The sequence below is a fragment of the Melozone crissalis genome, unplaced genomic scaffold (assembly GCF_028551555.1).
Source record: "Melozone crissalis strain CALT ecotype California unplaced genomic scaffold, PUWL_Pcris_2 ptg000062l_1, whole genome shotgun sequence".
In the NCBI taxonomy this organism is placed as follows: domain Eukaryota; kingdom Metazoa; phylum Chordata; class Aves; order Passeriformes; family Passerellidae; genus Melozone; species Melozone crissalis.
In genome coordinates, this window is record NW_026535840.1 from 2444642 (window position 1) to 2458899 (window position 14258).

At 39.7% G+C, this 14258-nt stretch overlaps 1 protein-coding gene across 4 annotated transcripts in view; it reads left to right on the forward strand.

Annotated features, from left to right (window-relative positions):
* CTNNA3 (catenin alpha 3) overlaps positions 1-14258 on the forward strand; it is a 411267-nt gene that overhangs the window by 265020 nt on the left and 131989 nt on the right. For all 4 annotated transcript variants that reach the window (XM_054288363.1, XM_054288359.1, XM_054288361.1 and 1 more), the window contains one exon: positions 6267-6359. In XM_054288363.1, coding sequence (XP_054144338.1) covers positions 6267-6359 — 93 coding nt within the window. The remainder of the gene's footprint in view (positions 1-6266; positions 6360-14258) is intronic.

Consider the following 14258-nt stretch of genomic DNA (forward strand, 5'->3'; position numbering starts at 1 on the left):
TGTAAGTTTTTCTCCACAAAAGTAAAAGCTAATAAAAGGTAAGAGTGTAACTTTCAACCTGAGGTATAACTATTTGACTTGATCTGGAAAGAAATTAAGTTTTATGGTAGAAAATGGATTGGAGAACAAGCAACATTTTGATACTACTTTATTGCCCACTGGAGGTAAGTTTTAAGTTCACAAGAATGTGTTTTTTCACTATAAACAAATACTGTAGTCTGTGTAAGTTTTATTAAGCCCATAAAAATGCACATAGTAATCATAAATGCATATAAAAAGCAGCAATGACTGGAAGACATACATACATCAGTGTAGCCTTTTCCTTGAAAAAGTATAGAATCATTATTTAATGTTGACCTTTGTAGTTTTTTTATGGCTCTTTTTGGTATTAACAGTCATTTTCCTCCAAAGACTTCTTAAGGCCTCATGAATAAAGCTAGTGGTGGAAACTGGGAACACATAACAAACCTGTAGAAGATACTTCTGTACGCCACAAAATTAGAAGCAGAAAATACATAAGTACATTTTATCCTTTATGGTTTGAAGAGAGCAGGCTGGCAGTTATAGCCAGTTTACACTGTATATAATTTATATTGAAAGCTGTATTGACTGCTGTAATGCTGGAATTCAAATGTTATTCCTCAGCTCAGTGCTCAGTTGCTCTCCTACAAATGAAATATCATCTGAATTGTGATTATTCAGGATTAACTCTACCTCAGTGGATTGATTACTGGGCTGGTTTTGTGTCCATTGTGCACTGCCCTCCTTAGGCCATTTTAACTCCTTGCCAGTGCAAGGGAGAATGTTACACATGTGGAAGGGACGCTCTGGTTAGTGTTCCTTAGTGTGTATGAGAAATACTCTTGCTTGCTTTTGTGGAAAACCAGTAAGTTTTTCTGATATTTACTATGTGTTAAAAAAATAGGCAAAATGATAGGATCAGTCCTTTAAACTTCCTAAATCTGTGTTTGAAGCTTTGTGACACACAAGTTCATGTTTTGTGAAATCTGAAGCATGCTGGTTTTTATTTTGGTAACACTTTCCCAGTATGGTACTAAGAATTTCTGTAGGGTTATCAGTGGGAGGGATTGGGTTGGATCAGAGGGTTCTTCACACTAGGCTAAAAAAATCTCCAAGTACAGACTTGAGGCTTACCCTGAAGGACCTGGGTCACCTCAGGCTAGGCAGAGCTTTGGGAGCTCCTTCCTCAGTGAAACAGTTTCTTGACAGGAGGTGTTTAATTAAAACCAGGAAATCTTCACCAAGAAGAGGAAACAAACTTTTATGGAATTAATGACTTAGTTATCCCCAGTGATTTACAGTAAAAGTGCTTTGGGACTTCGGGTAAAATAATGAAAAGAATCTGAGCTTCTACTGGTAGAGCAGAAGGGATTACATCTAGAGAACATGCTGCTTCATTTTGTACAATTTATAGAAGAAGAATTTAGCTAGTTAGCAGACAATCTGTTCCTGAGCAAATACTTATTTTTGGGAGTTAATGGAGTGAATTTGACTGAAAAAAATCCTTGGGGGTACATCTAATTCTTGCTGTGCAGTGTGGACAATATATCAGCAAAGCTGTTCCCAACTGCAAATGGAACAGGTGGTGAGGCAGTGCAGTGATTATTTACTCCTCTGCTGCTTAAAATCTCACTTTTGCATTTGACTTTCCATTTTGTTCTCAGCCTGGAGTTAAGTCTGCACCAGGACTCATTGCTGAACCACTTATTGCATCCTTAGATCATGGCTGGAACATCTCTCCCAAGGATTTCTGTCCCTTTCCAGCAGAATGAACATAAGAGCCCTCACAGGGAAGAGGCAATCTTACTTTGCAGTGAGCTTCCACTTGCCCTGAGGCTCTTAAGGGATTTTTTGTCCACAGAAAGGGTGTTAGGCTATCTCTGTTTCTTTCAGCAATAGACAGCTCCAGGTAGTTGGCTGTTAAGAATTATCACACCTGGTAATTCTGATAATTCACCTTAATTCACACTGGAGGTGCTTAGTGACTCTCCAGAGTGTTTTGCCTAAATGTGTTTTCTGTTTTGCATTAACACCCAGTGCAAATCTGAGGTTGGATGAAGCTTGAGCCTTCATCTTCACCTAAAGACTTCATCCTCTGCTTAGAGAGAGAACACTGGGGGATCCACAGTGTGCATGCACTTGTGTGAGCATAGGCAAGGGACAAAGTCTTCCACCCCAAGGAATTTTGGACAACAGATGAACTTGTTCATTTCTCATGTATCTCTCATGGCCTTTAAGTGCATCTTTCTTTGCCTTTCCGTTTGGTAAAGAGTAGGAACTGAAGAAATCTGGACACGCATTTCCAGTTGTGCTCTCTCCTCGATGCACCAGCCCCATGTAATGTATAAATCAAGGAGAGCAACGTATTTGTTGAATTATTTTTAACAGAGTCAATCTGCAATACCCAAATCTTACTGTTCAGCAATTTCTAGCCTGAAAAGTTGTTGGGTTATGATATTGTAAAGAGAGGAACCCCCTCCCCAATAAAGAAAGGTAAACCCTCACCCAATAGTAAAAGTACCAATTAAGAAGTTGTTTAATAACTGCAGGAATAAAAGAAATGTCCATTGGCATATCTTCTGTGTAGAGATAATGGGCATCAAAAAATGCACTCTTTGGTGCCTTCAGAATCTAAAAATCCATCCAGCTAAGGAAATATTTTATCTACTGCCAGTGCTGCACTTACATGCTCAGTTCAAAGTCTTATTTTCCCACTGCACCTTAATTAGTGTATTAATTGATGTTGCTAAACCTCATCAAGGATGGTTTGTTCTCTGTTTGTTATGTTTTCAAGGAAAAGCTCTATAACTGCGTTCTTAGAGTCTTTAAAATGTCTGGAGAAAATGATAATTTTTTTTCCTTTGGTAGAGTTGTGATTTCAATCAGACCAGCCTACAAGAAAGCTTTTTATTTGTCCTGACAAACTTTGCTCTTCAGAAGGACAATTATTTTCTAACTGAGAGCAATCTTGGATTTTCATTTTGCAGTTTTGTTTTTGAAGTTGCAGTGTACTTGGGTTTGCAGTCCCCGAGGGACAGCTGGTTTCTTCCAGAGAATACAAAAGAAATGTGATGTATTTGTGTAGTTTACACTGCTTAGGGGAGAGACTGTGGTGTAATGAAGATTTCTCAGATTGCAAAAACCTTTTGAGATGTGTGTGATAGATGACAGTAAAGTCTTATCCGAGCTAGGGCTTGATTTTTTCTTATAGACTCCAGACATTTACTATTGCTGAGCAGCTTGCCCTCCTTATTAGCAACATTACAGCCTCAAAAGAGACTGCAGGTTCACACATCCCTTGCTCCTGCTTGGAAAAATTACACACAGGTGTTTTCCTGCTTCCATGTGGTTTAGTTGAATCACTGTGGTTTGGATTTGTGTTAAGAAGATCTCTTCAGGAGCTGCTGAGGGAAGTGCCAACAGTGAATGTGCTGATGGCTGAGACCATGTTAGTGACCTCAGGGGTCTGAATTGTCTTTGGGTGGAACAGTGAATGTGCTGATGGCTGAGACCATGTTAGTGACCTCAGGGGTCTGAATTGTCTTTGGGTGGAAGAGCTGTGAGCCTCACCACCTGCTGCTGAGACTGACTGAAATCCTTTTACTTATGCATAAGGCACATGCGGACAAGTGCTGCTTCAGTGCCAGGAGAAGAAAATTCTACCCATTTTCTCATGGAAAGAGAAGCCTTATCAACATTGCTCAAAATGAAAGGCAAAGGTCTAAATTTGCTGATGGCAATGCACTGTAGTATGAACTCCAAATACTCATCCAAAATACAGCATGTGTTTATTCCAAAGTAGCCAATGCTACTTTGTTTAACTTCATAGATATTTTTAAGACACCTTATGTAATTATTACAGACCTCTGTTTGCTGTTGTAAAATGGCCTAGTGCAAGTTCTTAGTGCTTATGCCCTGCCCTCGGTTTGCTGCTTGTGCTTTGAGAATACTGTTCTGGAATGGGCCATGAGCAAGGAATGCTGAGGGCTGAAGGATCAGAAAGTTGTTCCTCTTTATATTCAAAAAACTCTTATTGCTGTTGACTTCAAATAAAAAAGAATACTTGTGCAGTAAGAGCTCCTTCCCAACCTGAGCATGCTTTGCCAGAGAAGAGCCACATTTTCAACCCTTCTAATCTCCCACATGATTGGTAACACAGAACTTGTCCCCAGTGCTGGTGTGTTGCACTGAGCCACTGGCACCAGATGGTTTCAAGTTCATTCTCATGTTTTGAACAGGGCTTGGAGTACATGATCTCTGGGAACCTGTTTCACCCTAATTTGTTATTCTGTGACTGTGACATGATTTACATCAAGGACTGTATTTGTACTGAAATGCTGGAGCCAGTGTAACTAGGAATCAGGATAAAAAGTTGCTGTGAACTGTCTGTATCTGCCTTGCTCATCATGACAGGGACAAAACTGCTCAGAGCAGTTCATCACTGATAAACAGGAGCTCCATATTGCACATGTTTGTTCTGGATTCCAAGAAATGAAAGTCAAGTTTTTCTTGAAACTGCCAAATGAATTTGAAAAGCCTGGTTACCTTATGGTAAAGAAAAAAAAAAAGCTGCTGAGAGTTTTTGTCCTGGTGGAATGGCTGGCATTGCCTTTTTATTTTACCCTTGAAATGTTGCTGCTTTAGACATAGAAGAGTTCTTTAAATCAATGATGTTTGCACTGAGTCCTTTAGAGTGCTTTATTTTACTTAGTGGTGTAGGAACAAAGTGTGAGTGAACACAGATTGAAGTTAGGGATACACAAGCACCTCAGAGACTGAGGCAAAGGCATTAAAATACTGAAGCCAGTATGAATTAATTGTTGGGACCAGTAATGCAAACTTCTGACGTGCACTCCAAAGAAAAACAACTAATTTTATTTATTTTTTTGGAGGGGAGGGAATTGCATCTTTTAGGGCTGGATTGTGATGGTACAAAGTCATCTGTGGGTAGTTTAAGTTGAAGAGTCAGGAGGGAAAGCATAGAATCAAACCCATTTTTTCAGATACTGCATAAACAACCAACCTATGGCAGTTTACTCCAAATAAAAGAGAATACAGTGTTAGTGCATTGATGAAAACTGGATTTCTTCAGTCTTAACCACTTTTTTAATGTGGAAAAGGTAATACATCACATGGGTAGGGAACTAGTGAATTTTCTTGGAATACTAGGGAAAGTTGTACAAAGTATTTTCGTGTAGGCACAGGTGTACGTGGGAGGCCCTGCATTCCAAATCTCATTCCCTTCAGAAAGTGATTCTTAATCTCTTCTGAATTTTCAATAGGAAAAGTAATTTATTTGTCTATGCACTGACTAATGTCTTTTAAATACTTCTATCAATTAAGCAAGAATAATAAAAGCCTTTGGTGTGGTAGATTATTCTTGAACTAGTAGTGATGGTGTCCCAAAATGTTGATAAAGAAAGATTTGTTTTTATTTCATGGCAGCTGAACTGTAGAAGTTGTTGTATGGGTTTTGGGTGACTCCACAATGACTGTGGCTGTGTTGATATTTGCAGCACTGCAGGGCTCTGGCTGTCAGGCACTGTTTGGTCTGCATTATCATTATAACATACTTTCTCCTTCATCCATTTAAACTTGTGGAGCATTGTGGAAGAGATTTTCACTTCAAAGGAAGCTGTATCTCCATGGTGTATGTTATAATAGGAGATAGATTTGTTCTTTCACAGATTTCAAGTTTCCATATACCTTGTCACTGTTGGTTGCACTGTATATGCTGTATGATATGATCATTCCAGTTGAAAACCATACCACTAAAAGAATAATTTGTTGATAGCTCAGGGCAGAAATTATTTTGTGTTTAATTACAACAAGATAAATTTTATTTGAGTTTTAAGGTCTTAAAAGTAAGTTTAAAGGACTGTGTAAAAGCTGGTTATGGTTTGAAGGGCTCTGAAAAATTAGGGGGCAAGATCACAGGCAATCTGCTGAAACCTTAGGCTCTTACTTTGAAATTTCCTCCTATTTTCCAAACACTACTCTGCAGCTGTTACCTGCTGAGCCTAAATTGGGATGAGGTGCTAAGATTTCTCATCACTGCCACCTCTTTCCTCAGCTCTTCTTCCCTCCTGCAGTGTTTCCCTGTTCAAAAACATTCTTTGACAAAATATTTCTCCCCCCAAATGAAGGCTTTCTAGCAGAGATGTTTTATGGCAGGCTTGAAGTGTGAGCAGGAATACTTGCTCACAAGGCTGATTGCTAATTGAAGTCTATTTATTTTATTTCAGGTTGCCAATCTTGCTTGTTCATTGTCAACAAATGAAGATGGAACGAAAATTGTCCAAATGGCAGCAAACCACATTGAGACTCTGTGCCCACAGGTAGGAGGTGTTCCCTTCGTTCCCACTGTCACAAACACTAGGGTGCTGTCACACAGTGCAGATGTTTCCTTGTGTTCCTTTTGTCACATTCCACTTACACAGCTCAGCGCAGCAAATGGAGACCAAATGATAAATGCAAACACTCAGGCAATCTGTGGTTAACATAGAAATGGTTAATAGTCTGCATGGGCTGGGGGTTCTTAAAAACTGCAACTGCAAAAATATGCTGCTCTGTTTCTGAAACACCTGATTGAATGAGCAATTTCATGAGTAACATGAAAAATTTGGCATAATTTACTCTGAAATAGTACTTATTTTCACCTTCAACTTGAAAGACTCACCGCTTGTTTTGGTTTTTGTGCAGCAGTAAAGTATGAATTCTTCTGATTATCACCAATTTAAAAACTTGAACTTCCATCTTAAGGAAGTGAATGGGAAAAAAACACAGCTACAGATACACTTTTTCTAAGATATTAAGTACCAAAAAATGTGTTCACTTTGTCGTGTTCAGAGTTACAGAGATATAAAAATTTCAGCGTAGATCTTTTAGAGCAAAGATTTCACTGATTCCTGTGAATCTGATCTGTGTTAATTTCAAGATCATTAGTTCTTTGAAGAACACTGTAGTTTACATAGTGGCATAAGTATTCTTACCCTTTTGTGGTAATGTAGTTGAAATAAAAGTTGAAGAGCAAATATTAATATGTTCAACAGCAAGCTTGAGAAGTACATTTTATGCCTGTTGAATAAATGCAGGTCTTGGAGAAATGAAAAATTTCTGTCAAGGAAGTATGATGTTCTGAAAATGTCACAAACCAGTGTTTTCTCTTGAATAATTCAGTTTCAATGTCTGTTTTTAAAACTTGAAGAGTTCTGTGTTTCAGATCTCACTGGTATGTGATTTAATTTGTTCCTGGATTTGTAAGAAGGCTTCTTCCAGCTTCTTTGTTTCTCCAGAGGTCAAGTGCACTTTTATAATGGATTATTATGCATCCCAATACAGCTTTTTAATTGAAATTGAAACTCCATGTCTGATACCAGAAACTCTTAAAATCTAATTTTGACTAAAATATTGATTTTTCTTCATTTAAGTTTCTGGGCTTTTAATTTCATGTGCTAAAATGAAAGTTTCTTGGGTTTCTTTCTTTTCTTTTGTTTAACCTCAAGGTAAACTGGGGTGAATTAGTTGATGATTATAAATCTGACTGAAAAGAGAATGTGGAATATACAGAAGATTATATTACAGCTAATGGCATGTTCATTGTGCAGGATTTGCTGCTTTCTTAGATAAGGACCATGCCCTGTGAAAGCAATTTGCTTTTTACCTAGGTAAGAAATAGCAGATTAAGGCTCCTGCATTTTTTTCAGTACACCAGATTATGCCATATCATTTAGAAACTTTCCATAGGGAAAATAATTATGTCTTAATTTCCCTGTGAGGCATATCAGTTAGAGTTCAGAGTGGGGAAATTCACATGCAGAACTCCCCAATGCTCTTAAATCTTCAGAGTGAAAGGAAAGGTATTTTATGTGCTTTACAAAATATTTATTAAAGGAAAGCATGGTATGGATTGAAATCTGATAAAGTAGAAATAAAAGAGCCTCCTGACCCCAAATGCCCCAAAAAGTACCAACCAAAAACCCCCTAGCAATTACAGAAAACACTTGGGAGTTTGCAGAAAACCCCTTTCCTATAAACAATCTTTGAGAAAAGCAGGAAAACACAGAGTAGAAAAACAACACTTGCAGGTTGTTTATAATAACAAGTGATCATTGTTCATCTTCGACTCCCTAAAGTCTCATAAGCCAATTCTGGGAAAACTTATCTGGTTTTCTTGGTCTCTGACCTGACTGTCACATCCACAAACCTTTTTTTGTTTTGTCAAGTGAAATTATTAGCCAATATTTTGACTGTTCAACAAATGAAATAAGCTGGGCGTTTATATTGGAGCCAATGCAAAACACATAATGGTCCTGGAATGTTATGAATGTGTTATGAGAAATTAATTTAGTGTTCAATCAGTAATAATAATAAAAAAATGAACAGCTGGTTGCATATGATTTGGTGAAGGATTATTTCTGTTCCCATAACTCACTTTTGGCTGGGAGAATTGGGTGTTGTCAGGTAAGTAAGATCTCCAGTGTCACTTGTATTGGGAATCCATGTTCCTGTCCTGGTGTGTCAGCAGAACCTTGACTTCAGCTGAGTGCATGGGAAAGAAAGGGAAGGGAAAACCAAAAGAAGCTAAGAAGCTTTTGTTTTTAAAAGCAAGGCTATAAATCTGTGGAGCTGTTTTGCTAATACCCATTTTGGGTTTGTTACTCCTGTGCTTCACTTCAGTGGTGTATTTGAGGAAGACTGGTTGCTCTAAGAATACCTGGTAATAATGGTAAACCTGTTAACACAGAGAGGGAGAACTGTCCTGTGGGAAACCAGAGAATAGCCAGAAACCAGAGATTCTGGTTTCTCTATCCAAATTCTTCATAGGTTTTTACATTTTTATGGTCTGATCAGCTTTCAAATCCTGAGCTGCTGCTTTTGAGAAGAATGTCCTTGAGCCTAAAACTGGAACAGTTGTGTCCAAGTGGAGATCAGAGGTGAGTGGTCTTAAGGCAACAGCTAAGATTGTGTGTCATAGGGCTCTGCCTGGAGCCTTTTTATTGGCATAAAGATCCCTGGAGAGTTGTAAGGAGCAGGGAGTTTGGGATATTTTAGAAGAGCTGTATCTGAAAAAGTGAATTTTAGGCTCACTTCCTTTGAAAGGGAGCTCTCACTGGAGCTTGCTGCTAGGTACCAGAGTGGTACAGGGTAATTACTGGAACATCATGAAAGGAAGGAAAATGCAAGAAAAAAACACAAATGTTCATGGTTTAGCTTGATCTTCAGATGGTGATAAAAAATTCTTAGAAGTCATTTGATCCCATGGAAAATTTTACCAGATATTTTAAAGAAGAGGTGTAAGCACTGGCATAAGCAGAACCTTGGATCTCAGTATTTTGGTGAGCTCTGTTTTTCTCTGAATTATTGAGAGATAGATAGAAACCATCTGGTTATAAAGTGAGGTGAGAAGCAATTCTCTGTAACTAATAAAAAGTGTGTAACACTTGGCACAGTTGTGAAGGATTCAGCTGTGATTTTGAATGCCATCTTTTCTTGCTGCTTAGAACTCAATATGCTGCTAGTAGCTTTTAATACTGCCTGCTCTGTGGTAAACCAGTGTGTAGCAGCGTGGTGTTTAGGTGGTGGGTGCTGCTACCCAATTCCCAGTGAGCATCTCCTGTGGAAAAGCTGCTTGGGTGAGCTTCTCTTTCAGCCTAGGTGGGGACTCCTTGGTGTGTCCTTCCAGGGTGAGGCCCTGGGGCTTTCCCTGAGGGGTTCAGAGGATTCCACCCTGGTAAATACAGAAGGTGATTTTTTGGCTATGCTGGTTTGGTAAATAAGTCACTGTGGCAGTTCAGGCAACAGGGAGAGAGGTAGTGGAGTAAGGAAGATGCTGAGCTGATCAGTGGGAATATATTTATACACATGTTTACAGACCATTGAAATACTGATCTGACAGCTGTCTTGAACATTTTGTATTTGGCTTGTCCAGCATAATTCATCTGTTTCTTCAATGCCAATGTGACATCTGGAACTGACTGCTGTATTTTGGTATTATAGAGCTGTTTCCCTACTGACACGTGTACCTGCAGTGAGAAGGGCAAAACCCACCAAGCCTTGTAAGAAACCAGCCCCTGCAGCCTTCCTTCCTTTGAATTTCAATTTCAGCCCTGTTGTAGTGATGCTTTCTTTCCTATCTTGCTAGCAGAGAATATTAAGCCTGTCATGTGTCTTTCAGAGTCATGTGAAATCATCTGCATTTATCAGTGAATTCAGAAATACCACAGAACCAAGAGTTGGGGGATTGAGGGGTTTTTTGGAGAGTGTGTGTGTGTGCAGACGGGATCCAGGCAAAGCATCCATTCCAGTGCAGCAGCCACTTGCATTCTCTGCTCTGCCAAGTACAGCCATGGCCTCCAGTTTGGTGCCAAGTGTCGTGGAAGCTTTCACCAGCCCAAGAGAGGCAGCTCCGTGCCCCACACACAAACATCCAACTTGAGAAGCTCGGCTTCCCAAGCAGGGCTGGTGTGCTCTCTGCTTGCTTTCTTAGGAAATGATTGTGCCTCTGTTATGCTTTATAAGTTTTGATCAAGCTTTCATGGGAATGTCCTATAATTATTTCTTGAAATTAAATATTGTGTTTTTCTGTTATGAAAATGGATGGAGGAATTCAGCTCTTCCTTTGAGAAGAGCTAAAGAATTCTTTCCAGGGATTTACACTTAAATTGTCTTGCCTTTTTTTTGTTGATACAGACAAATGGATATTATTTCCTTCAGTGTAATTTTCTAGGAAATAGGTAATAGCAAACATGAAAATTCTTGTTCACAAAAGTGTGACTTGATAGCTGATCAGTGGGCAGGACTTTTGATGTGTTGCATTTTTCAGGTATTGGAGTTCAAGTATGTATTTTATGATGCTGTGGATTTTTGAAGCTAGTTTGCATTTCCTGTATATTTACTCTTTCATGAGAGAAAAACCAATCATCCATTTTTTATTTGCTCTGGCACGTTAAATAGTGGAAAACATTGAAGAAGATTTTTTTCTCAGCCTCATAAAGACTCTTCACCAACATCACTTAAATAACCTCAGTTTCTTGCTTGAACCATCTTTGTGGCATCTCTTTTTATCTGTATTAATACAATTTCCCTCAGATACAGGGCAGAAGTAATGGGGGAGAACATGGTAAATCAATGAGATCTCTACCATCTGCTTAAAAGGCAGACAACAGATGTTAGTATCCAACAGTATTGGACTTCTTAGGTATCATCTCCAGCCTTTCAGTGGAGAATTAAATTAAATGTATTGTGCCTTAGTAGTACTGTTTCTGAAAGGAAGGTTGGTCTGGTGAAATGATGATTTTCATGTAGGCACAGTACTTTATGCTTCTGTACACTCTGATGTTTGTTTTGGCTTGAGCTTCCTAATAAACAGTTAGAAAGGGGGGAACATCTCCCCCACTGTAACTCTTAGGTTCCCCTGAAAGTCTCATGCTGGCTGTGACTGCTTGGCTCACTTATCATAGTACTTGGAGAGAGAATAATTAACTACAAAATGCCTTGGGGTTGTTTTCAGTCTTAACTTTCATCTTCCAACATCTGTTGAGTTAGACTAGAGTCCTCAACAAATTCTCACCTTGTAATATTAAACAAAAATACAAACCATGAGTAGCCTCAGCTTCTGCAGCAATACAGAAGCTGTCCTGTTTTATCCTCCTCTTGCCTCACCTGCAGTCAGTGTACATAAGGCATGAGACTGATTGAGATGTTAAAGTTGCTGGAGGGCATTTGCTCTATTGCACCATAGTGCTATGAATGTTTTATAAACAATTTGTTTTTCCCTTTGCCTTTAAAACTTGAAAGTGTTTTTCCTAGAAAGGTATTTTTTTTTTAATCTCCTCAACTTCATCCTTTTTTTCTGGATTTATAAGTTAGAGATGCTACATTTCGTTGGTGACAGTTCTACAGCAAAATGCTAGGATGGGAAGAATGGCAATAAAGAATCATTATTAGAGACTTCTTGTGGTATAGAACCTACTGAGTCTGGGGAGCAGGGTAGGAAAGCTTAGAGCAGTACAAGACAGCAGAATAATATCACTGTTAAGAGATGGAGTCCTACATGGTTTTTGGAAGAGAGGTATGGGCAGCAATAAAGAGCCAAAAATGTAAGTGGCTGTAGCATGCAGTAATAGAGAGGTGTAAATAGCACAGGCTGACAAGGGAATTCATTGCTCTTGTGGAAGCAAGGAGCTAAAATCACTAATCCATGAATCCATCTGACATGGCTTTTTTGGGGCAATGTGCATCTCTGTTACCAGCATTACATCTACCTGGAGATGTTTTCCAGCTGGAGCACTGGCAGTGTGAGGGGGATTCTTGTGTCACCCTGCAGTCACCAGGGGATGCAGATGTGGAACAGATGGGAGCACTGAGTCTGGCAAGCACTTGGGGCAGTGGGTGAGGTGCCCATGAGCCTGGTGGAGCTGCACTGGTGCCAGGATGGGCTGTGTGCTCCATGTCCTGTGTGTGCCTCTGTGTTCCAGGGGCTGCAGCTGCTGAACAAGCCTTCTGGAGATTGCTGCTGCCTTCTGCATGAGCTGGACAGCAAATTCATTTTTATTCCCTGCACACTATTCCCTTGCCCTTTGTGCAGGGTCAGGCTTCAGTGATTTTGGGGGAATTGTGGCACAGCTCTGAGGGAGGATGTTAAAGGAATTGTGGATGTGGTCCTGCCTGGGCCAGACTGACCCCAGCACTCCCTTCCAGCCACTGCCATTCCATCCATTGTGCAATCCACCCCCATACCTTCAAATATCCTATCCAAAACATTCCCTGGGTCACTTACAGACACTGTATTCAGAAAGGCAGGAATAGGAATGTTCATTCTCCTTACTTGAGTTTCAATCCTGCAAAACAAAGCTAAAGCAACTGAAATTATGGTTCCATGCAAATCAGACACCTGAAATCTGACCTGCAAAAACAGCCCAATGTGTTTGGGGATCTGCTGTCTGCTGCACTTGTCAGGTCAGGTGAAGTAAGTTCTGGAAGGAAGGTGCTGTTGGATGCACTTAAGAATCAGTCTGTCAGTGTTCAGCCTATTCTGATGTCTGTCTCCAAAAAAAAGAGTGACTATCCACCCAAATGTAAATGCTGACCTGCAGAGGGGTGAAAGGGCAGATCTTAAAAATATTGGTTGGTTCATGTCTCTCAGCTTCCATGATTTTAAAAAGAGCTTTTAAATGGTTTTACAGGAGTGTAATCAAATTCAAGGCAACGGATGACTACCCTTCTTGTGTTTTCATGATTTTTGAGTGCAAACTACAATGCTATAATGTCATTAAATGGGGCAAAGAGAGGTAATGTGGTCTGCAAGGGGATTTTCTGTGTTCCACTTTGCATTCATATTTGCAAAAATATCTGGCAATTTGACTGCCTGCTTTACTAAATTCCTAATTAAAAGTAATTGGGAAAAGTCACAGCAGCTTTGAAAGTAATAGTAAAATACAGCAGCAGTTGGTTTCCTTCCTGTATCTGTTAGATGATTGTGCATTCCTGTTAACAAGGAGGCAGAGTCTTAATTTGCTACTCGGAGTTAGAAAAGCTTTTTTTATGTCACAAAGCTTTTGCTGCTATTGCAAACAGAACAATTTCAGGTGTTGTTTACCAAGCTAATTCCCCCCCCAGTATATCTTTACGTGATGAATTGATGGGAAATAAATTTCAGTTTTCAGATAAGGTCATGCCATTGTGTGTGTCGTGGGGTTGTAGTATTTTCAAGATTATTCTTAGGATTTTGTAGGCTACACAGGCAACTTGATGTGTACTTGTAGATAATTTTGCATTTGCTAAGAGCTCTATGAAAGTCTTTGGTGGTGTTGGTTTTCACATTTTATTTCCCACACATGCTGGTATTGACATCCTAGCAGGAAAAGATGTGGCCAATATGTTTGGCTAGGATGCCATAACCTTACTCTGGATTTTTGCTGTGCCTTTCTGTAACTTCCTCGAGTATGGAACTGTTATCCCATGTAGCTCTGACAGCCAGGAGCTGCAATGAGACCTGGCCAACAGGATGGTGGTGGTTGTCCTGTGCAGGAGAGTTTGCTGTAATTGACCTCTGACAGGAAGAAGATGGACAGTAGAGAGTTCTGACCTCAGGGCTGTGAGCAGAACATCAGAACAAGCACACATGGCATTGGATGTAAAACCAGTGATGGAGCCCTGTTTTCCTGGGGTTGGCTGAAGATGGGAATTCCCTGTTTTCCTTTGCTTGCATGCATGGCTTCAAGTGTGGTTCTCAA